At 36.2% G+C, this 24,244-nt stretch overlaps 1 protein-coding gene across 10 annotated transcripts in view; it reads left to right on the top strand.

Moving 5' to 3' along the window:
- ZC3H13 (zinc finger CCCH-type containing 13) overlaps positions 1–22,375 on the top strand; it is a 90,266-nt gene extending 67,891 nt beyond the window's left edge. For 5 of the 10 annotated variants that reach the window (XM_054506326.2, XM_054506324.2, XM_064586094.1 and 2 more), the window contains 10 exons: positions 96–287; positions 4,308–4,391; positions 4,739–5,300; positions 8,335–8,438; positions 8,779–9,972; positions 10,942–11,463; positions 12,483–12,635; positions 13,713–13,913; positions 16,476–16,639; positions 21,513–22,375. In XM_054506326.2, coding sequence (XP_054362301.2) covers positions 96–287; positions 4,308–4,391; positions 4,739–5,300; positions 8,335–8,438; positions 8,779–9,972; positions 10,942–11,463; positions 12,483–12,635; positions 13,713–13,913; positions 16,476–16,639; positions 21,513–21,683 — 3,347 coding nt within the window. In that variant the 3' untranslated portion in view covers positions 21,684–22,375. The remainder of the gene's footprint in view (positions 1–95; positions 288–4,307; positions 4,392–4,738; positions 5,301–8,334; positions 8,439–8,778; positions 9,973–10,941; positions 11,464–12,482; positions 12,636–13,712; positions 13,914–16,475; positions 16,640–21,512) is intronic. The other 5 variants (XM_045869467.3, XM_054506329.2, XM_054506328.2 and 2 more) reach the window with 4 other exon arrangements.
- The last annotated feature ends 1,869 nt before the right edge of the window (positions 22,376–24,244 follow it).

Genomic DNA, 24,244 nt, shown 5'->3' with positions numbered 1-24,244 from the left:
ACCTGTATGTTTTTTGGGAAGAAAGATTGTGACTGTTGAAACTTGTTTAATAAAGTGTATGTGTTTAAACATTTGTGTGAATATCCTTTGTTTAGGAAGTCGAGGCACAAGAGGTTCTCAAATTGATAGTCACAGTAGTAGTAGCAACTATCATGACAGCTGGGAAACTCGAAGTAGCTATCCTGAAAGAGACAGATATCCTGAAAGAGACAACAGAGACCAAGCAAGGGATTCTTCCTTTGAGAGAAGACATGGAGAGAGAGACCGTCGTGACAACAGAGAGAGAGGTTTGTCAAATCGCATATTATTCAATAATGACCAACAGTGATTGGGAGAATTGTCTTCTAAAACCATTATCAATTTACTTTTTAATACAGCTTTTAAGACTTTTGCTTGTTGACACATTTGAAACTATTATATTTACTCATGTAATCTTCCTTGTTTACTTAGTATAAGAGAGAGTATGTAAATAGCTGGCTACCAGAGTACCTGTTTGGCAACAGAGTAGGTACTGAGGTGTAATAAGTACTTGCATACCACAAGAACCTAGGTGCCCTACTTTATGTCTCTCACTTTAACCAGATAGCTTACAACCCTTTAAAGAATGTAGATGTGCCCATTCTAGGCATTTCTGCTTCAGGAGATACTCTCTCACCTGAGTATCCTGGACACTCACTCACTAGCTGTGATAATAAACAGACTCTTGTAAGGGCTGTCAGAAAAACAAAGGAAAAAAACTGATGATGGTAGGGTTGGGGTGGTTTGAGGGAATATTTTATGCATGTTCCTTCTTGAGAATTTGCAATACTTGCTTTAGCTAATTTTATATTCCTGTATATCTTAAGCTAAACATTTTTGGTTACTGTATTAGATTCTACTCTATTAGATCTACCCTCTTAAATCAGTTTTGAAGCAAGATTACTCAAAGTCATTTAAGAAGGGTTTATAAGTACTTTCTTTAACAGGCTTTTATTGTCTATATGTATTAGGGCCTTTAAACTCTTTAAGATTTTATGAAGGTCTTACTAACTTTGGCTGGTTACTACAGTAAGGTTTGCTATAATGCTGAGATTAATATACTACAAAACTTGATTGAGTAGGAAATTGAATAATCATGTTTTATAGTGGGCTGAATCACAAAGGTAATAGTGTATATTGATATGGACAGTAATGAAAGAAAGAAGTCACTAAGAGACCATGTACTTTGGGAGTATAGATGAGATCAGACTTGGTTGAGTTGAGTTTGTTAGAGTAAGCCTAATGCATTTGGGTTAAAAGATGTGTGTGATTTCCTTAGTTACAGATGAGGCTGGAGTTTATATGTTGTGTGTTGATATCTGAAATTATATCTTCCCTAACGCTGATTCACCTCTCTTTAACACTATGTCCTTGTAATGCTATGCTTTTTTAATATCTCTTCTTTCTCTCTCTTTTTTTTTTTTCCTAGTTGGATATCCTAGCTCAGGTTTTTTCATCTTATTCCTGAAATTCACTAGTAACATTTGGTTTCAATCTTATATTTAGTTCTCAACCATTCATGTGTTAAGTTTCCGGGAACTTTGATAGTTGCTTTTTATATATTCCCAGACTTACTATTGTAAAAGATATTAAGTCTGGGAATATATATAAAATATCCTTTAAAATCCTTTTATCTTTATAATATCCCTGTGAATGTAGGTATGACAAGAGAATTCACATTTCATAACTTAGGAGATTTGGGCTAGGAGAAGGATAGTTGATTTTTCCACTATTACAGAGAAGTAAGTTCCAGAGCTGGAATTCAGACTCAGATCTTCTGAATGCAAGTTCTGTCCTCTTTCTCTTTTACTTTACTATAACTACTTCAATAAGAATCATTTGTATGATTGAAATAGAACTATATATTTGAGGTTATTGATATATTCCACAGTGTTTATTGAGTCCTCATGCACTTTGCTAGGTTCTTGAAGTACCATAGTTCTTGTGCTTATAGAACTTAATGGGAGGGAAGATACCCCCCCTTACACCCAGAAAGAGAAATGACTATTGAGTGCAGTCAAGGACACAAAGAATGTTCCCAGATAGAAATAAAGGATAAGAGAGGGACCTAATTAGATAGACTGTGTATGTAAAATTTGGGGAGATGACATTTATGCAGAAGCATAAATGCAAGAGAAGAAGCTAACATTACAAAGATTGAGGGTAAAAACATTCCATACAGAGGGAAGAATATGTGCCAGTTCCCTGAGATAGGAAATACCTTAATATGTCCTAGAGTTTGGAAGAAAACCAATGTGACCAGAGTATGATGAGCAGTAGGAAGATTGATAGAGGTTGAGGGTAGAGATGTGCCCAGGCACCTTGTTCTGTGCTCAGGAATTTCAGTCTTCCCTTTAGTTCTTCACAGGCTGATTAGGTACACAGAGACAGTTGGAGTTTGATGAATGCTAGCTACTACTGTATGAAGTTCTGTGAGATGACAGAGGAGCAGATAGTCCTGAGATCAGGAAAGCTTCCCTAAAGAGTTTGCTAGGAGGAACAGTGGAAGAAACACTTTGGTAGGGAGAGGGTATAGCATGTGCAGACACGCAGGACTAAAAGAAACAAATGGCTGTAGAGTAGAGTAGTAATGAATTAAGGTGTTGGGAGTAGAGGTATCCCATAATTGGTAGGGAAGGAAAGAAACTGGGAAAAACGACTGATGAGGGACTATAGGCCAGGTTCTAAATAGCCTAATAAACCAGGCTAAAAATTTTGATTCAGTTGCCTTTTCACTACCTACAAGGCAACTGCTTTTAAGCAGTTAGAAAAAATAGAGTTTTCATGAAAAAAGTATGTTAAGTCTGGGGAAGGACTGAAGACAAGGATAACAACCAGTTAGACTGTTGATGACAGACATCTAAGAAGAGGTGATCAGATCACAAGGATGGAGAGAGGAAATGGAATAAAGAAATATTTTGAGAGTGAAATTGATGGATAACTCAGAGATTTCCAGCTTTCATGAATGGGTATGTCATTCATTAAGATAAGGAAATATGAAGAGAAGAGCATCTTTGAAGAACATATTTTGGGGAGAAGATTAAAAAAAATAGTTTAGACACATTAAAGTGATGTTCTTATAGCCTCTTCATTTTCTTTGAAGTAAGAGACATTGTCTTTTTCATTGGGGAAAATAGAATTTTTATCTGTCAAAAAAAGAGTAAAATAGTTTATTCCCTGACATTGCTATAATCAGAAATTTCAAGTATGAATTACTACAAGTTGCAGTATTGAATTTCACGTTGTTTGTAATCATTGTGACATTAGTATGACCCCTAAACCAGGAACTCAGACAGTCTAAGACCATAAATGTGTAGCATTTGGGGAATCAAAAGTGGACAATAGAACCATTTTAAATTTAAGTTGGCTTCAGCAAAAGTAAAAAAGGGTTTAAGAGAATTGACTTCTAGTCCTGATGTCCTAATAAATCTGCCATCTCTGTGACTTTGGCCAGTCAACTTCTGGACCTTAATTTCTGTGTTTTTAAGAAGAAAAGGGCTGGACAAGGTTTTGTTTTAGCTTTAAAATTCTATGAACTTTTGTATTGATATATAACCTCTAAAGAGTAATTATGCGTAAGTCCTGCCTTTTTCATCTGTGATAAGATAGGAAATTCAAATTACTATATTGATTGAACCCTTCCCTGGAAATATCCTAAAGTTATTCTGCTTAATAAGTTGATGTTAGATATTCCACTTGAAAACCTATTGACCACATTGTAGTATGACCTTTATGACTAACCCATAAACCTTATTACATAATACGAAAATAGACACATCACACAGTAGCCTAGATCCTACCACAGTGAACTACTTTCAAAAATGGCTAGCTCTGTGGAAAAGTTGATGCCATTTCTAATACATTTTTTGGTCCCAGACTAATTTCCTGCTCAGCTGGGCATTTGGGCAGCATGTATTCATTTTCTCTGTGTTTATATGATTCATGTATTTAAAAAAATATATTTATACAAAATGTGATGAGATGATAAGTTAACATTTTTAAGAAAACAGCTCTTCATCTGAGTGATGAGTTATATGATTAAATAAAACTTAATTTATTATAAATATATATATCACTAATATGAAACACTTTACATTTGATTACTTCAAGATTGCTAAGCATCAGTACCCTTAATATTCTAGTTTATGATAAATTGATATTGCAGCAACAATTATTGACAGATGTTTTGTTCTATATTTTCCTCACATAATAGCTGCACTTTGATGTGTATATATTTTGGCCTGAAATTAGAGGTGTGACTTACGAGGGAAATTTTTTTTTTCCTTCAGCTCCTATGTTCTACACCTCCTGCTGCCCCTATCCTTTGCCACCAGTGTTCTCAGGTCCTGCTGGGGGGACAGAGAAGATCAGAGGTGAAGGGTAGAGATGGCAGAAAGTGGGGTTGGAGCAGTGGGCTGGAGGTAGGGTAGGGAGCATGCAGAGAAAGATCAAAGGTGGATCAGTGGGAGGTGGGAAGGGGGTTGATGGGGAGCAGAAAACATGTTAGTTAGAGGGCAAATAAAACTTACCTTTAAAAAAAATTTGTAAACATCTAGGGGTGATTATTTGGATGATTAACTTAAAACGTAAATATAGTACCTGATTTATATTTGCTGCCAGTGTGACCCTATACACAGATAAAATTTAAGATTTGCCATACTGTCTTACCAATAGGTTATCTGTCAAATTAATCACTGACAAAACTTGATTTTCATTGTAGATCAAAGACCAAGCTCACCAATTCGACATCAGGGAAGGAATGACGAGCTTGAGCGTGATGAAAGAAGAGAGGAACGAAGAGTAGACAGAGTGGAGGATAGAAGAGATGAAAGGGCTAGAGAGAGAGAGAGGGAGCGAGAGCGAGACAGAGAGCGTGAGAGGGAGAGGGAGCGTGAGCGGGATCGGGAAAGAGAGAAGGAAAGAGAGCTGGAAAGAGAGCGTGCTAGGGAGCGGGAGAGAGAAAGAGAAAGAGAAAAGGAGAGGGACCGTGAAAGAGAGCGAGATCGTGACCATGATCGAGAGAGGGAGAGAGAGAGGGAGCGAGATAGGGAAAAAGAACGGGAGCGAGAGAGAGAAGAGAGGGAGCGAGAGAGAGAGAGAGAGCGGGAGAGGGAACGAGAGCGAGAGCGGGAACGAGAGAGAGCGAGAGAAAGGGATAAAGAACGAGAGCGTCAGAGGGATTGGGAAGACAAAGAAAAAGGACGAGATGACCGCCGAGAAAAGCGGGAAGATACCAGAGAAGACCGGAATCCCAGAGATGGACACGATGAGAGAAAGTCAAAGTAAGAATGAGAATGAATCAGTTCTTTAAAGGTTATATTTCAGTAAAGAGTTTCATTTAATGCTTTTTAGTGTGCCCCTGATGTTCTGATAATTCTTTTTGCTCTCTACATTTTCCTGTATTTTAATTTTATTATATGTATTTGGTGTTTAAAGTCTTTTGAATTGTCTAGGGGGGAAAAAAAAACAGTTTCTCATTCTATTTCTGTAACCATGGATATAATTAATCATTCTTGTTTACTGTGCCATTTTTGATGACATACTGGCTTATTCAACTTCTATAGACTTGTTAAGGAATCCAACTAAAGGTGATAGAACCAATAAACTTATATCTCATCATATCCACCTTATAACTAGTTAATGGAGTTGACCAGTCACCAGGAGATACTGCCTGTGCTATTCCTGATAATCCTTCATGAGTTTTGTGTACTTATTAGTCTGGAGTCATTACCCCCAGCGCCAGAAGCATTCACGTGTCTTAAAACTGAGGGAAGCCCTGCAACCACTGCATGGCTAGAAGATGATGAGAGATAGGAGTTGTCCTCTCTTGAGCTGTGGAGTTATAGTATATTACTGGGCTCAAAGATGTGTTATTATTTCAAATATCTGAGGACAGTTTCTCTTTTTCTTTTTTTCCCTTGTCTTTTTTTTTTTTTTTTTTAACCAAAAAGAATTTATTTGCTCAGGTATCTGGGAAGTCCATGGTTGGTGTTCATTTATTCTGATGTGACTATATTCAGACTTCCAAACAAAGTATCGGGAATGCTGTCTATCTCTACACTCTTTTCTTCTGTGTGAGTTCCAATCTCAAAAAGGTTTCTCCAGATGATGGCTAAGATGGCCCGAGTGTATGCCTATCATCTTCACAGCCCTCTCTGTATGTTGGGGCTCTCATTAGTTGAGGAGTAGACAAGAGATTTAAGTCAGTCACTGTAGCCATGAGAATTTTGGATTCATTGGTCAGTTTTGAGGTTTTAATGGACATAAAGCCAACTTCATTGGAGTTAACTGCCTTTTTTTTTTAAGTTTGCTAAAACAAACTGTGGAAATAATTTATATATTCAATTCCATTGCTTCTGCCTCCAGTTCATTTGAATCATGGTGAATACAGCTCCCTTCTTTAGGTTTTTTTCATCACTGCTGTTGTAGATTATGGTTACAGACAAAGAACATAACACAGAAGTGGAGGCTTCTTCTGTTAGGTCTTGGCTTCCCTTCATCTGCAGCTAGGATTTTCTATAGTTCACTGACTGGCTTCCCTTTCCCCACATTAAAAAAAAAATCTTACATTAACATAAAATTCAGATACTACCTTAACACATGTAGGCACACAGTTATTATTTCTCTTCCCTGACCTCCTTAAGCTAAGATTGAAATCTTTGTTATTTATCATTATCCAGTCCTATGCTTTATTTTTCCATGATTTTGATCTCTGCTTACAGTGGCAAAAATTTCTGGTTCTTTGTAGCTGGACAATCTAAACATTGTAAGAACCCCAGAAACTTAGGAGTCAAACAGCTCTATAACAATAACTAGCTATCTGAAATTAATATCTTGATATGTTTATCAGTTATATTGTCATCTCAGTAGTTGAATTTATCCAGAACGTTTTTTAACCCCTATTATGTAGAAGGTTTTATTTGCTGAATTGCCATACTGTTTATTTTACTCTTAATTTTGTTTCTGTAGCTATTTCCTTGAAGTTAAAGTTCTTTTTTGTGTATTTTAATTAATCACTTTATTCTGGTATATCAGTTATCTCTTGCTATGTATCAAACCACACAAAAAATTAGTAGTTTAAAACAACCATTAATCTGCTCATAATTCTGTAGATCAGCACTTTTGGCTGGGCTCAGCAGAGCGATTCTGCTGATCTTACTTGGGATCACTCATGTTTCCAGTCAGTCTGATAGTTCAGCTGGGTTTGGATAACCCAGAATGGCCCCACTTTTACGTCTGGCATTTGGTACTGGCTGTTGGTTGGGGCATCTCTTTTCTCCTCCACATGACCTTTCATCCGCCAATAGTCTAAACTCTGCATATAATGATGGAAACATACCCAGAGGGCAAAAGCAGAAGTTGCGTTACCTCTTGAGTCCTGACTTTCCAAACTTACACTGTGTTCTTTCACCACATCCTCTTGTCATAGCGGGTCAGTGGGCCAGCCCAGATTCAAAGAATGGAGAGATAGATGGCCTAATGATGAGGAGCTCTGGATAGGGAATTGTATGAGCTTGGACCTGTAAGTTGTCATTCTAATCTCCCATCTCTGGGATTCTGGTCTTCTCTGGTTACTCATCTGTGTAAATGAGCTGTCAAGGAGATAGGTGTGCTGCAGTGTTTTTGCCACTTTTGACCATAGTATTTATAAACAATGTTAATTTAAAAAAAAAGTGGCCAAAATTTAATGAGAAAATAGGAAAACACTAGGATAATTTAAGTACCAGAGATAGAAATGACTAGTCACTTAATGTTTAACTTAAAGAACAAGAAATATAGTGAACATATGAATTATTTTATTAATTTGCCACCAAGCAAGTGATTTAGTTCTAAGAAGAGGTAAGGAACCAATTTTTCCAGTATACCCACAACATGATTGGCACTGGGCTTATGATATAACTAATTTAAATTCATGTCTTTTTAACTCCAAAGCAAATACTAAATTTTCTCATTTGGCTTCCCAACATAAAGTATTTCTTTATCATAAAAATGTAAAAATAATGAGTTAAGTTTTAGTAAAGGGTACATTAATATATTAATGCCTCTGTTGTACGTTACCATCTTGTAGTAATTAAATCTGGTGATTTAATGAAGCAAGACCTATTGCCATGTATTTTTAAGTCCACAATTGTGTGTCTTAACAAAGTGAAGAATTTTATTAAAGATACTGAATACCTTTTGTATGATATAGCTCTGACAATATTGCTCTCTTACAATTTTATATTCTAGTCATAGTAAAGAAATAATACTAAAAACTAGTAAAGAAATTGCTTTTTCATCCCCTGGAAGTTTATAAGTTATATTTGTCCAACTTAGGAAACGCTATAGAAATGAAGGGAGTCCTAGCCCTCGTCAGTCACCTAAGCGCCGGCGAGAACATTCTCCTGACAGTGATGCGTACAACAGCGGAGATGATAAAAGTAAGCAGAATATTTTCTGTTTCTATGTCCACGTCCCTTTATAGCCATGAGACCATTCTTTGGCATTAGTAGAAAATGATGAAGTAAGATTTAAAATTTTTCTTACTTTGCTGCCTCTGAATATCTCATGTGACTAAAGTATATGCTAGAAATACAGTTACTTTATCGTACTGGCACTGTCATTTCCTACTCTTTGTAATAAAGCCATGTCTTGAGTAAAATTATTGCCATTTTTAAAGTTTTAAAATGAAAAGTGAGAGGTTAGGTTGTTATTTTTTCTGTGTAACATGCAATGTTGTTTACCTGGTGAAAGTGTGATTACTTTCATCTTTTTGTATAGATGAAAAACATAGACTCTTGAGCCAGGTTGTACGACCTCAAGAGTCTCGTTCTCTCAGTCCGTCACACCTTACAGAAGACAGGCAGGGTAGATGGAAAGAGGAAGATCGTAAACTAGAAAGAAAAGAGAGTTCAAGGCGGTATGAAGAGCAAGAGCTCAAAGAGAAAGTTTCTTCTGTAGATAAGCAGAGAGAACAGACAGAAATCATGGAAAGCTCAAGAACTCGTGCACAAGACATGATAGGACACCACCCGTCTGATGATCGAGACACATCTGATCGAGCTCATGATGAGAACAAGAAAAAAGCAAAAATTCAAAAGAAACCAATGAAGAAAAAGAAAGAGGATGATGTTGGGATAGAGAGGGGTAACACAGAGATAGCATCTGAAGATGGTCAAGTATTTTCACCAAAAAAAGGACAGAAGAAGAAAAGTATTGAAAAAAAACGTAAAAAATCCAAAGGCGATTCGGATATTTCTGATGAAGAAGCAGCCCTGCAGAGTAAGAAGAAGCGAGGCCCACGGACTCCCCCAATAACAACCAAAGAGGAGCTGGTTGAAATTTCCAACAGTAAGGATGGCAGTCTAGAGGATTCTCAGAAAAAAGAAGATACGGCGTTCAGTGACTGGTCTGATGAGGATGTGCCTGAGCGGGCGGAGGGGGCAGAACCGGAGCACGCCGCCACGGCTGCTACTCCTGCGAGGACTCCTTCTCCGTCTTCTCTTCCTCCTCCTCCTCCTCCTGCGGCCACTGCTGCCAGTACCACTGGCCCGGCTCCTCTCGCCACGTCCGCTGCCGCCAGCTTCACATCGACCACCGCCATTGCCTCCTCTGCCACCCCCACCGGTACCGCCAACGAAGACTCGCACAGAAAGTGCCATAGAGCACGAGCGGAAAAAGTAGAGGCACCTCACGTTACTATAGAAGACGCACCGCATCGCAAGCCAGTGGATCAAAAGAGGAGTAGCAGCCTTGGGAGCAATCGGAGTAATCGTAGTCATACGTCAGGTCGTCTCCGTTCCCCATCCAATGATTCTGCCCATCGAAGTGGAGATGACCAGAGTGGTCGAAAGAGAGTACTGCATAGTGGCTCAAGAGATAGAGAGAAAACAAAAAGTCTGGAAATCACAGGAGAGAGAAAATCTAGGATTGATCAGTTAAAGCGTGGAGAACCCAGTCGAAGTACTTCTTCAGGTAATAAAATTGAATTATAATCTAACCAAGTGTTTCCTGTCTTATCATATTTTATACAGTTTTATATTTTATACAAATTATAAAGTAAATGCTATGTTGGTTATGATATACACTGCCTTAAAGTTTAAGGAGCTTAAAAGCTTACCCATGCCACCAAAATGTTACCATTAATACCAACCTTATAATGGAGAGACTTTGAGTGACGTCCATCAGTTTAATATCAGGATGTTAGTGTATCTTGGTGGAAGGGCTTATGTATTCAAGTCCCTTATTGATGCCTAAAATTTGTAACCTTCCTGCTCTTCTTCCTGCAGCCAGTGCTTGTTCTTTTGACCACAGAAAATAAGGTTAGGGCATAGGAAGAGATCAGATAATGAAGTGATCAGTTCTGTTAACGCTTACCATTTTATATATGTATTTCTTGGAAGATATTTTGTGGTTATAGTGGAAATAAACATGTTTCCGTGTCTTTTACCTATTTTTTTTTTTTTTAAGATTTTTTGTTTATTTATTTGACACAGAGAGAGACACAGCGAGAGAGGGAACACAAGCAGGGGGAGTGGGAGAGGGAGAAGCAGGCTTCCCGCTGAGCGGGAAGCCTGACACGGGGCTCGATCCCAGGACCTGGGGATCATGACCTGAGCTGAAGGCAGTTGCTTAACGACTGAGCCACCCAGGCGCCCTGTCTTTTACCTATTTTAATTAGCACTTTAATGGAGAGAGATCAATTTTTCCTTAAAATGAGTTCCTCGAATAATTGGGAATATAGAAATATCAAATTGTAAGCTTTAAAGGACCCTAAGATGAAACATTTTCTTTTCTTTCTTCCCACTGAAGTATAGTTGACACACAATGTTACATTAATTTGAGGTGTTGTATAGCACAGTGATTTGACTTATGCCTGCTCGCCACAAGCATAGCAACAGTGAAGCATTTTTTATCTTCTCATGTGTTAACTCTTTGTTTTAGATCGCCAGGACTCAAGGAGCCATAGTTCGAGAAGAAGTTCTCCTGAATCGGATCGACAGGTCCATTCAAGATCCGGGTCGTTCGATAGCAGAGATAGGCTTCAAGAACGTGATCGATATGAGCATGATAGAGAGCGGGACAGAGAGAGGAGAGACACAAGACAGAGAGAATGGGACCGAGATGCCGATAAAGATTGGCCACGGAACAGGGACCGAGATAGATTGCGGGAACGAGAGAGAGAACGAGACAAAAGGAGAGATTTGGACAGGGAAAGAGAGAGACTAATTCCTGATTCTATGGAAAGGGACAGGGACAGAGACAGAGACAGAACTTTTGAGAGTTCTTCTCAAATAGAGTCTGTTAAACGCAGTGAAGCAAAACTGGAAAGTGAACATGAAAGAGACCTAGAAGGCACTTCCCGAGACTCTCTTGCTTCGGATAAAGAAAAAATGGATAAAGATCTAGGATCTGTGCAGGGATTTGAAGATCTAAACAAAGCTGAGAGAACTGAGAGTGTGGAAGGTGAGTGCCACACATTTTTGTCTGTTACCCGGCTCCATTCCTTTCAGATTATATAGGAAACAAAATATTCTCTGAAGGCACTATGCTCCAGCCATCTTTGTACCCTCTCTTCCCATTGCCTGGTAGATGTCTGCCCTTATATCTGCATTTATGTTTAGACATATATTTGTACAATGAAGTTATTAAAGTTGGTTACCTTAGAAGCGAATTGGTGGAGGCATAAGGACATTATTATAGAATTTAATAGAATAGAAAATTATAGGATGACTAGAAACATCTCATAATTATATTTTTTTTGCTGCAAATTTATACCTGTAAAGCATAGGGTTGCATTTTGATAACTAGTGTTGTAAACTCGGTAAAGTGTGTGGATAACTGCTGATTAGAAATCTTAAACATACTCTGTAGTTTTAGGATAATTTTAAGTTCACAGCTAACTCACCAGGTGACAAAGCTTAGCCTACGTGGTTGAGAAAAATTGGTAAGATAGATAAAATGTATGCTAGTGGTGCCAACAAAATATTTTTAAATTATATTACAACATTCTTTTAAAATTGTGTTGGGATAGGAAAGATGAATGGGAGGTAGGGAGAGGATTAATGGCACTTTTACATTTTTACCTCCCTGCTGTAAACATCTTCGTATCATGAGCTAAGCTTGCAAGTCTTTTAAGTTAATGAGTTTATTGAAGTTAGTAAATTTGGATTTACTTGAAGTTTTATTATAAAAGATTAATGCACACAAGCAACATTAATAAGTTAGTGGTACCTTTTGTTACATTTTAATTGTAATCTTATAACTTGTTTCGATATTGCTGTTCATACTGTGTTCTTGCCATTAAAATTAAATTTAATTCAGTTTTATTTTTTTCTTTTTGAATCGTCAAGTATTTTGAATAATTAAGAAACATAGTTTTCTAAGGAAAAAAATACTTTTCAGGTATTTTTAGTGTTTCCTCTTTGGTTTCACTTAGATGTCCCTTAGATGTGCTCTTTGACATGAAATTAATCTTTCCAAAGCAGGAGATGACGAATCCAAGCTAGATGATGCACATTCATTAGGATCTGGTGCTGGAGAAGGATATGAGCCGATCAGTGATGATGAACTAGATGAAATTCTAGCAGGTGATGCTGAAAAGAGGGAAGACCAACAGGATGAGGAGAAGATGCCAGGTAATCATTTACAAGGGTGGTTGAACATAAAAATTATCTGATTTATGGTATTAAGGTATTTTTTGTTCACTTTCATGCTGTGCGAATTAATGAAAAGCAATTAGAATTTTTCCCTTTATGTTTAAGACTGAAAGGCCAATAAAATGAAAATTATAGTCTATATGTTCTGCTCATTTTTAAGTAGACAGTGCCCATAAATTGGAAAGAGTCCCATTTAAAGTAGCCAAATTCTAAGATTTCCATTCTGCAGGTTAAGATTCATATTCTGTGACCTGGAATCTAACCAAATACTGATTGCCTAGCAGTGTTCTAGATGGTAGATATATGGTACAGAGCTTCAAAATTGTGGTGCCACAAGCCAACTTTTGAAACAATCATTCAAAAATTTAGAATCGTTGAAATTATATTTAAACAGTACCTATATACTTCTGTCAATTTTCTGAACTCAGGAATTATTTTCCCTTATAGTATACTTTATGCGTTGCCAGAGCTTATTCTAGTGACTGCACCATGAAGCAACACCCATTGATGTTCCTGTTGAATCATCCCAGTTAGTCTGATTGTTATAACTTTTTTTTTTTTTTTAAATCATTGTGAGGGTCTTTGCTTTGTCTGGGTATGTAAAATATTAAACTTTTATTTTGACTTAATTTTTTATATATATCACAATTTTTTCTACTAATGTAAAAGGAGGTATGTATGATTATCTTTTTTATGATATGCCATTAGGTACTTCTAAATAGAATATTACTTTGTTAATTTTTTCAATTGTTCCTTGTCAGTGGATGGATTATTTGTTCTCCGTATTAATAGCCACTGCCTGAGTTACTTATAGGAATGCGTTTGGGTTTTTGTGTGCTTGCCTGTTTTCTTTTGGTGAGGTTTTTTATTGTAAAGATCCTTAGATTCTAAGTATTAGTCTTTATAGGAAAGCTTTCATTTTAAGAAAAGGACATTTTTGGTTCAAAGGACTTGTTATTTAATGCTGTGTTTTGCAATTTCTGTTTCTCTAAAGATAACAACAATGCTATTTCTTGGTGTTAAAAAAAAAAAAATGCTGTTCTTAACTTTTTACAGATCCATTAGATGTGATAGATGTGGATTGGTCTGGTCTTATGCCAAAGCATCCAAAAGAACCACGAGAGCCTGGGGCTGCACTGTTAAAATTCACACCTGGAGCTGTTATGCTCAGAGTTGGGATTTCTAAAAAGTTGGCAGGTTCTGAACTCTTTACCAAAGTCAAAGAAACATGTCAGAGACTTTTAGAAAAACCCAAAGGTAATTGCATTCTACTTTGTGCAGTGTCTGCTATAACTTAATTAAGTGCCTTTGCAAAGGGTGCTGTTCTGTTCTCATGCAGCACTTACCATATAAGAACTGGGTTTTTGTTTTTGTTTTGAGGACTCACTTAGGTTCTTTATTTAAATCTTCTTTGAAATTTTAGAAAGGAATTTTGACCATGAAAATTAAAACCCACAGAAAAGTTACAAAAATAGCACAGATGAGCTTTCTTACCGTAATTACTTTTTAACAGGTAGGTTCAAATGTCAGAGCCCTCAGTGGTGTTCCCAAAACTAAACAAAGCAGAGCCTGGAAGAGTGAACTAGATACTTTTCATATCTAAGTAAACTGGGTATCTTGGCAACCCTTTCCCCTGGAAAATGCAGAGTTCTAACCAAATGCAAATGTGTAGGTTGAGCCTTTAACGAAGGGATAAAAACTTAGAACTTGGTGTCTAGACCAGATGGTCTGGATTCCTCAACAGGCCCACCACTTATTAGCTATTATTTAATCTCTATGTGTTAGTGTCACCACTTGTAAGCTGGGAATAAAACCATCAAATTCATAAGATCGTTAGGAGGAGCAAATGAGGTATTATAAGTAAAATACTTAGAACAATTCCTGACATTTAGTGGCACTCAGTAAATATTGACTGCTACTATTTCATTTGAAAATATTTTATCACATTGATTTGAGACCTTATGGCAACAACTTTTCACTATTCTACAGTTTTTTTCTATTTTATCTGGTTCCTACCTTATTAATAGTTTATTAATGGGAGGGGGATGACTGAATAGTAAAAAGGAAAGGAGATAAAACATTAAAGCAACATTTAATTTTATATCATGTTTGTGAGAGTAAAAAAAGTTTAGGTAAAAAAAGCTTTTTACTAATACAAAATTGAAAAAAATTGTTTTGTTTCAGGGTTTGTTTGGTTTTTTTTGACTGTTAGCATAAGCAATAAAACTCTGTTTGACATGTCCCAATGAACATAGAATGTATGTACATGAAACAAATTATAACTGTGAATGTTACTTGACAAATGACCAAACTCTTGGATTCCTGCCCCACTCTTTTTACCGTGTTTGGTTGGCTCTGTGACCTTAAGCAAATAACTCCTGTGGGTATAAAATGATGGAACGAAACCCCTAAGGTCTTACCCACCTCTGAAGCTATTTGCTCCTATGACTTTGCTAACTATAGAAATGCAGTTTGGCCCTAACTTAATGACATACATTGTAAAAGGGAGTTAATTGTTGCTTACCAATCAGATCTCTCCTACTTTTTGCTGTGATAGCTTTATTAGAGAACGAGAGAACTGATACATGATGCTCAATATAAGTTTCCTAAGGAATGGGACTTCGTCTACTGTTGTATCCATTGTCCAATGATCTTAGACATTCTTACTAATTATGCTAGTGCCTAGAAGAGTACCCGACACACAGTAGGTACTCAATAGGTATTTGTAAAATAATTGGTACTGATTTTTTCCTTCCCATTTGGTCTGTTTCAGTGCCCCAGTACTGAAGAAAGTATATCCCTATGCCATATGTAATTTTTAAAAAAAATTCTAAGATTGAAAACCAAAAATTTTACGTGTATACTGAAATTTAAATTGCTTCTGTCTAGGTTTTCTGTGTCTAGTGTGATAGATTTAAGAACAAGTACAGGGGTGCCTGGCTGGCCCATTTGGTAGAGCCTACAGCTCTTGTTCTCAGGGTCATGAGTTCGAGCCCCATGTTGGGTGAAGACTTACTTTTAAAAAAGAAAAGGTACAACTAAAACAGTCTTGAATAATACGTGGTAGTCATTTCAAAACCACGAAGAAACTGGAAGTTTAACCATGTTATACTTTCTAGGGACATGTGCAAGTGTGTGTTTTGTATTGTTTTGAAAGCAACTTTGTTATTGTGTATAAAAATGCAACTGGGGCGCCTGGGTGGCTCAGTTGGTTAAGCGACTGCCTTCGGCTCAGGTCATGATCCTGGAGTCCCGGGATCTAGTCCCGCATCGGGCTCCCTGCTCAGCAGGGGGTCTGCTTCTCCCTCTGACCCTCTTCCCTCTTGTGCTGTCTCTCATTCTCTCTCTCAAATAAATAAAATCTTTAAAAAAAAAATGCAACTGATTTCTGGATATTAATTTTGTATCCTGCAAGTTTACTGAAATCATTTGTTACCTCTAGGAAAACTGCCTTTGCTGTATCCCCAAGGTATTGGACTATTGTGTTATTTTCATTATCTCCATGTATTTTTTGTTTTCCTCTTTCATTTCTTTGTTGACCCATTGGTGGTTTTTAGTAGCATGTTGTTTAGCCTCCACGTGTTTTTTTCCCCTTATAATTTCTATTTTATACTGTTGTGGTCTGAAAAGATGCAGGATATGATTTCAGTCCTCTTAAATTTACTGAGACTTGTTTTGTGGCCTATTATGTATATTGCCTATAATTTTCACCATTGTTATGATAACTTTGATAAAGTATAGACTATATGGAATATTGAAGCAGCCAGTAACACTTTCCTATTTTAGGAAAACTTAATGCCTGTTTGTTTTTATTGAAAGATGCAGACAGTCTTTTTGAACATGAATTGGGGGCTCTCAACATGGCTGCATTACTACGAAAAGAAGAGCGAGCAAGTCTTCTTAGTAATCTTGGACCATGTTGTAAAGCGTTATGCTTCAGACGGGATTCAGCAATCCGGAAGCAGCTTGTTAAAAATGAGAAGGTACTGTTTCCTTGAAAAAAAAAAGCAAATGTATGCATTGTATGAATGTATGTATGAATTATATGAATGGCATTTTTTTTTTTCCATTTGATTGCTTTAAGGTGAGATTAAGGTCTCATCTGCTTTTATGAGTTCGGTTTCGTAGTCTTTTACACATGTAAAAGGAAGAATTCTATTTATAATAGTTTTCATTTTACTTTAATAGTATTGATGAAATTTGTGAATAGCAATTTGTTATTCAACATTAGATGCATAAAGAGTTTAAAATTCTCTTTCTGTGAAATATTTTCTTTTTAAATTTCTAGTATGTTTCATTATCTAAACAAGATCAGGGAAAAATTTTTCCAGACACAGAGTGATAAGGATATTTATAAGAAGAAATAGTGTTTATGAGAATGTACCAGGTCAGAAGAAAGGGAAATAAATACAAGTGATTATATTTAAGCTTTTACTTGAGAAGAATAGATTTGGGAGAGATCTGATCATGAGAAATTGAAAATGTCTTAACTTTTAAAACCAACTCTCTTAGGCTTTTTAAAGATTAGAGAAATATTCATTAGCTTTTTACCTGGGGACGTTAAGAAAACATTGCTAGCAGAAAGTGTACTTCATTAAAGAAAAAGTCATGAAAAAGCAAGGGATGAACTCAACTCCAAAGATTAAGAACCTCCTATGCCCTGTATCTGTTTCCACTTTAAAGTCTTCCTTGATTAAAGGCCTTTCTCAGAACTACTTTTGACAGAGTTGCTACAGTCATTCTTCTTTGCACTCCCATTTCATATACTTCGTTCCCTGCATTCTGTTGCTTAGGTGCCCATTGTTCCTTGCAGCTTTTCTCAGTTGGAAATTTTCCCAAGAGAATTAAACCCCAGGTAGCCCTAATAAGCATGTAGGTAATGAATCACCTTCTCTTTTATGTATCTAGAGTGGTACTGCTTCCATCCTCAGTATCAAATTTGAAAAATAATCCATCACATCATTTTCTGTTGGCTCAAGTAGGGGACTTCATTTGAGAAAGGCTACACATTTCGAAGTCTCACCAGAATCCTGCCCCCTTTTTTATAAAAAATATTTTGTAACGTTCCCTGGTTCCTCTTCTGATATGCCATATGCTTCTCAAAAATTGTGACAACCAAAAATACCCTTGTAAAATTCTCCTTGAGCACTGTTGTCAGAACCTTGTAATCCTTCAGTACAGGGCACAGCCCATTAACTAACACATGACACATTATAAAAAGAGTGGCACAGGATAAATGTCTTAAATGATCCATCTAAAGAAAACATTTGTGAGCTTTCTGATTGCTCAGGGTTAAAAATATTTGCACAAAAGCTGAAGATGCTAGAGAATCTCATGAAAAATGCTAAGAAAAATAAAAACCTTTAAAATGTATAACTATGAAAGAAAAGTACAGACTAGGACCATTCATTGAGGAAAGTTGTATGACGGTAAACTCATATTGGTTGGCATTGTCTTTAAATATGTATTTTAAAAATCATTCTTTACTATATATCAGAAGAGATAGGTAAAGGATATGAAGAGAACACCTAGCTGCTTTAAATGAGTTTAATTCTCATTTGATATTATAGTTTTGAAAGAATGTATAGAACCTGTAGCAAGCAAAAGGAAAGAAAGAATACCAAAAATAAATTAATAGGAAAACAGAAGTAGTAAAACCCAAAATTTGGTTCTGAAGAGATGAAAAATATTGATAATCCCCTACAGGTCTCACAGATAGTAAAAGGATAATATTGTAAAGAACTCTATGCACGTAAGTTTGACAATTTAGAAGAAATGGATCAATTGCTCTAAAAGCCACAAGCACCAAAACTTCCTCAAGAAGTAATAGATAATCTGAATAGTCCTGTGTCTGTTTCATTTGGTTTTGTTTTTATTGTTGGAAAAGAATTCTCCACTCTCAGATGGTTCCACTGGCCAAAATCTATCAAACATTTAAGTTAGAAAAAACACCAGTTCTACCTAATTTCTTCCAGAAAATTGAAGAGACAGGAATACTTCCCACCTCATTGTATGAGGCCAGCAGTACTTGGATATCAAAACTAGATAAAGACATCACAAGAAAACTACAGATCAATATCTCTCATGAACATAGTCATAAAAAAATCCTCAAAACTTGGAAATCAATCCAGCAATATATAAAAAAGACTACACCACGACCAAGAACCATTTATCCTCTGAATGAAAGGCTGTTTTAATATTCTAAAATCATTCAGTGTAATCTACACAGTAACAGACCAAAAAGAAAAAAATACCTCATCATATCAATTGATGCAGAAAAACATTTGATAAAATTCAGCATTCCTTTACAATAAGAATTCTTAGCAAGCTAGAATTAGAGTCTTTTACTTTTTGAAGGGCATCTACAAAAACCTACAGCTAACATACTTAATGGTAAAAGTTTGAAAGATTTCCCGGAGAGATCAGGAACACGGCAAGGATGCCTATTCTCACTACCCCTACTCTGCATTTACTGGAAGTTCTTGCCAGTTCAATAAGAAAAGGAAATAAAAGGCATACAGATTGGAAAGGAAGAAGTAAAACTGTATTTATTCACAGACAACGTGATTGCCTACATAAAAGTTTCAAGGAATTTATCAGAAATGCTTAGAATTTATTTTATAAGTTTAACAAGGCCACAGGCTACAAAGCAGGCAAAAAGCAATTGTATTTCCTTATACTGATAGTGTATAGAAGTACCTGGGAATATGAAATGAAGGGGAAAAAATTTTTTTTTACCATGGCTCCCCCCAAAAAAGTACTTAGGTATAAATCTAACAAAACATGTACAGGCTCTGTGTGCCAAGAACTATAAAACACTGATTAAAAAAAAAATCAAAGATAACCTAAATAATGGAGAGATACATCGTGTTCATGGATTGAAAGACTCAGTATAGTTAAGATTAGGATTCTCCCCAAATGGATCTACAGATTTAACACCGTGCGGCAAAATCCCAGGAGGTTTTTTTGTTTGTTTTGTAGATACAAACTGATTCTAAAGTCTACGTGGTAAGTCAAAGCAACAAGAATACACAAAATTTTTTAAAAAGATGAAGGACTCACAGTACCCAATCCAAGACTTACTATAAAGCCACAATACTCAAGATAATGTGGTACTGGCGCCAGGGATGAGACACTTAGATTGATGGAACAGAGTCCAGAAATAAACCCACACAAATATGACTAGTCAGCTGGGGGGAGGGGGGGGAATTTAAAAATGGGGTGTGTTTAAAGTTTTTATTTTGAGATACTTGATCTTCATCAAAATTTTAAACTTCTGTGAAAGAGACGGAGAATGAAAAGACATATACTGGAAGAAAATATTTGGAATCACTTTTTGGAAAAAGGACTTAGGTACTTAGAATATATAAAGAACTCTCAAAAATTAACAGAAAACAGGCAATCCAGTGTTTTTTAAATGGGCAAGACTTGAATGGACAATTCACCAAAGAGGATAAATGGATATATATGGATAAGCACAAGAAAAGATGTTTGACAATATTAACCACTAGAGAATGCGGATTAAAACTTAGATACCATTGTGAATCTATTTTAATAGCTAAAAGCCAAACAACAAAAAACCCCATGGTGAGGATGCAGAGCTTGAAACTGCCAGTGTTGCTGGTGAGAATGCAGAACGCTGCAGCCACTTTGGAAAACGGTTTGGTTGTTTCTTGTAAAGTTAGATATGACCCAGTAATCCCATTGCTAGGTATTTACCTTAGAAGAATGAAAACTTATGTTCATATAAAAACCTGTCCACAAAAGCTTAGCTCAGGTCTTTTCATAATTTCCAACAACTGAAAACCACCCCAGTGTTCTATACATAGCTAACTGGTAAACTGGGGCATATCCATATAACGGATTACTAATTTTAATAAAAAATAACCAAACTGTCAGTACTGTTAACGACATGGATTAATCTCAGGAGTATGTGTCAGAAATCATACAGTATATAATCCCATTTATTTGATGTTCTGGAAAAGGCAAAATGATTAGAGAGACCCTATCATTGGTTGTCAGGGGTTAGAGTTGGGCAGAGGGTGTGAACACAAAAAGGGACAGCAAAGGGAGTTTTCTGAAGTTACGTGAATCAATACAGAACTACACATAAAAAGTCAATTTACTGTATCACAACATATTTTTTAGTGTAGATGTGATCAAAGAACCACTGTTCCTTTAAGGATCCTAGAAAGAAGAGAAATGGCAGAAGGCTCGATAGTCAAAACTCACCTTATTTCATTTATGAACATAGTTGGAGAACATTTAACAAAATTTTAGGACAACAGCTTCCAAAAATGCTAATGTAGCTTTAAGTTAGAAAAATAGAGATACACATTTTAGCAGAAGGGAGGTAGTAGTTTCTCCTTACACTGCAGTGATCAGCTGTCTTCTAGAGAATTTGTTCACTTCTAGAGTCCGCATTTTATGGGATAATAACAGACCAGAAAGGAGTGTGGAGTGTTCGGTGCTTCTCTTCAGAGGACTGAAAGGTTGTCATGGAAGAGTAAGATTGAATTAGTGTGCAGCTCTAAAGAAGAGATTTTATTTCAACATGTTCAAGAATGTGCAGTGATTGTTATTTGCTTTGTCATTGGAAATAAAAGCTAGTTGATTACCTGTCAGGGATGGCTGAAGATTCCTACTTTAAGCAAGAGGTCCCCTTTTAAAGATTGCTTTCTTTTCTAAGATTCCTTGAATCTGAAAACATTTCTTAATTTTGCTTTTAAATATCCATCCCAAATTAATTTTTCTTGCAGCTTTGTTATTTTTGTTAGAGGTTAACCTGCCTGTCTTTCCTACTGTTAACTAATAACATACATCTTTTAAAATTTGTTTTTGTTTTCTTCAAATTAGGGCACTGTAAAACAAGCTTACACGAATGCTCCAGTGGTAGACAATGACTTGCTGCGATTGAGTCTTCGGCTATTTAAAAAGAAGACTACCTGTCATGCCCCAGGACATGAGAAGGCTGACGATAATAAACTCCCACAGCCCAGCGTCCAGCAGGAACTGTGTGTGTCTTAGGACTGAATTCCAGTGACATTTCTGGGACTGTGTTCCTTCAGGATTGCATATTCTTTTTCAGAGTTCTTTGGTTTGACAAACATTCAGGACAAAGGCAGAAAAGATTTACCAGCCGTGGTAAAAGGGGAAGAACAACTTGGATCTAAAGTTTAATGACACTAGTTTTGGCTTAATTAAGATTTTACATAAATTTTTACACAGTACTTGATACTCCTGTGAAATAATGTGAAAACATCTAGATTTAACAGTTTATTCTGTACCTTTTGTTAAAACTGAAGATTTTGGAAAAACGGTTGCCACTGCTCTTGCAGCCTCTGAATATTTTTTATGAGATGGAGCTACTGACTTATGTTTTGGATCATCCCTACAGAAACTGATTTTATTCAGAATCAGTGTGTTCACAGAATGAATGCACACACTGCAATTTTGTGCTGTACAGAACTCTTGAAAGCGGATGCTTGGTCCCACATGCTGTGTTTGTGGGCAGACCTCCAGCAGGGGAGAGCCAAAGTACTTTTTTCCTCTAAAAAAATTCTAAAAAAAAATTACTAATGGGTTTTTTTTTTTAAATATATGTGCATTGTTACAATGTATATTGGACGTGTTTGAATTCTCAATGGTTTTGTTATCAAAGACTGTCTAATGTTTTTATTTTTAATAAATGTACCTTTCCTTTCCTTGTTCTCGATTCACTTTGCTCTTCATTGATCTTATTCCTGATGTTCTGAAACATTTGTCATCAATGCTACGTTTCATACTTCACATATTTTACTGCTCAATAATGCAACAGGAGTTGAGGAATATACTTCAAATACAGCTCAGTAATACTTGAAGCGAACCAGGAGTTAGCAAACCTTTGTTATCTGAGTTTTAAAATCCATTACCATCATATTTTTCAGAGCTATAACCTTTGATTACATTGAACTGTCTAGCCTATAATATGTAGAATGACTTAATTTTTTAAAATTACAATATTTGTTTTATTCTGTGTGTATATATGTAACTCATGAAGTGGACTCTTAGAAGGATTTGAAAAGGAATCCAAGCTGCAGAATTTGTGGGCAGACAGTGGTAATAATAAAGGAAACCAATCAAAATTAAAATTTTTTTCATTGGCTCTTACAGGTTTTTTGTTAAAACTGTAATCCTGCATTACCTGAGTCAGTAGTTTTGTATCCTCTAAAGGTAACAGTGGTACTGATGTAAAATTTCTGTTCAAGAAACATTCAGTGTCTACTTAATTTATATCAGATAATTGACCCAGCAAAGGAAATGGCCTTATTTTCAAATGACTTTGAAAGTGTGTATGAGAAAATGGCAAGTGGGGGAGTGGGGGGGAATGTAACCAGATTTTCCTGGTACCTGTTTCCTTTTCCAATTGGTAGATATTTTAAATAAAGAAGAAAAAAAATTCTTTAATGACCCTGGAGAATAAATACTTTAAAAAACGACTTCCTAAGTATAGTAGATAATATTTGCTGGAGCGCAAGCATCTAAAGTCCTAGAACTTCTAATCCTATTTCCCAGAATTGTGGAACAAAAATAATGGTTTTCCTGTTTTGTCCACTGACTTTAGGAATGTTTCACAAGTTACTCATTTACAGAATGAAAACTATGTACTTAAATTTGCCCTGTAATCAAGTTTGTTGCCTTTTCAGGTTTGAATGTCTTTGTTACGTTATAGAAGAAAATTTCAGAGCTATTCCTCTGAACATTGAGTCACAGTATTCAGAGCTTGACGTTCCCAGTGGGAATGTACTGTTAGGTCTCAATTTTTTTTTTTAATCCAAACATTCTATGTATTGCTAATCATACCCTTAAAGTTCTTTAAAGCAAATCTTACTGAGTTTCCATAAAAGTTCTTGGACCATAATTAAAGTCTCAATGAAACCAATATTCCTGAAAACATGTGCTAGTCTATAAATTATTTGATAGTACAGTTGAAGGTGTGTTGCCTCATAACTGATGGCTCAGGTTTGTCCATTTCCCATAACTGCAAAACTGGACCCCAGCTGCTTGGTAATAAAGAGTTGGCAAGAGTAGGTCTGCAGTCCAAAATAAATAAGCGTTAACATAGACTACTGAGTCACTTGGATTTGTTTGGCAGCTATCCTCACCATTTCGTAGAGGGTTGTATTAACTGACAATAACTTTTTCACAAAAATTTTGTAACTATACCCTACTTGTAACTTAATATGCTGAAAAATCTAACGTCACTTCTCTTCATTCTGTTCTGTAAATGCATGTTATCTTCCTCATCCTACCCCATGACTACATTAGGATTTTATGACTTATCTTTATTAACTTGAAATTTTGTGCCATTGGCAGAATATCCCACATTATTTGTTACTGTCCAGTGGGTAAAGATTAGGGTATATGTTATCCGTGTGGTGAGTGATGCTTTTGAGTCCTGGAAAGAAGAGCCAGCAGCTGAACCTCCACTTGTTACTTTAAAGAGTGTGTGGTTTCCACCTCAAGGTATTAATAAAAGGCAGATCCTGAACTCAACCTCCTCCCACAGACACACCAGATCTACAGCTGCATACAGAACAATTTTCTCT

Source organism: Mirounga angustirostris, unplaced genomic scaffold, assembly GCF_029215605.1.
Source record: "Mirounga angustirostris isolate CCGP_5_RB_7025 unplaced genomic scaffold, mMirAng1.0.hap1 SCAF_3, whole genome shotgun sequence".
NCBI classification, from domain to species: Eukaryota; Metazoa; Chordata; class Mammalia; order Carnivora; family Phocidae; genus Mirounga; species Mirounga angustirostris.
Note: the sequence above shows the minus strand (reverse complement) of the source record. Positions and strands in the feature narration are given on the sequence as shown.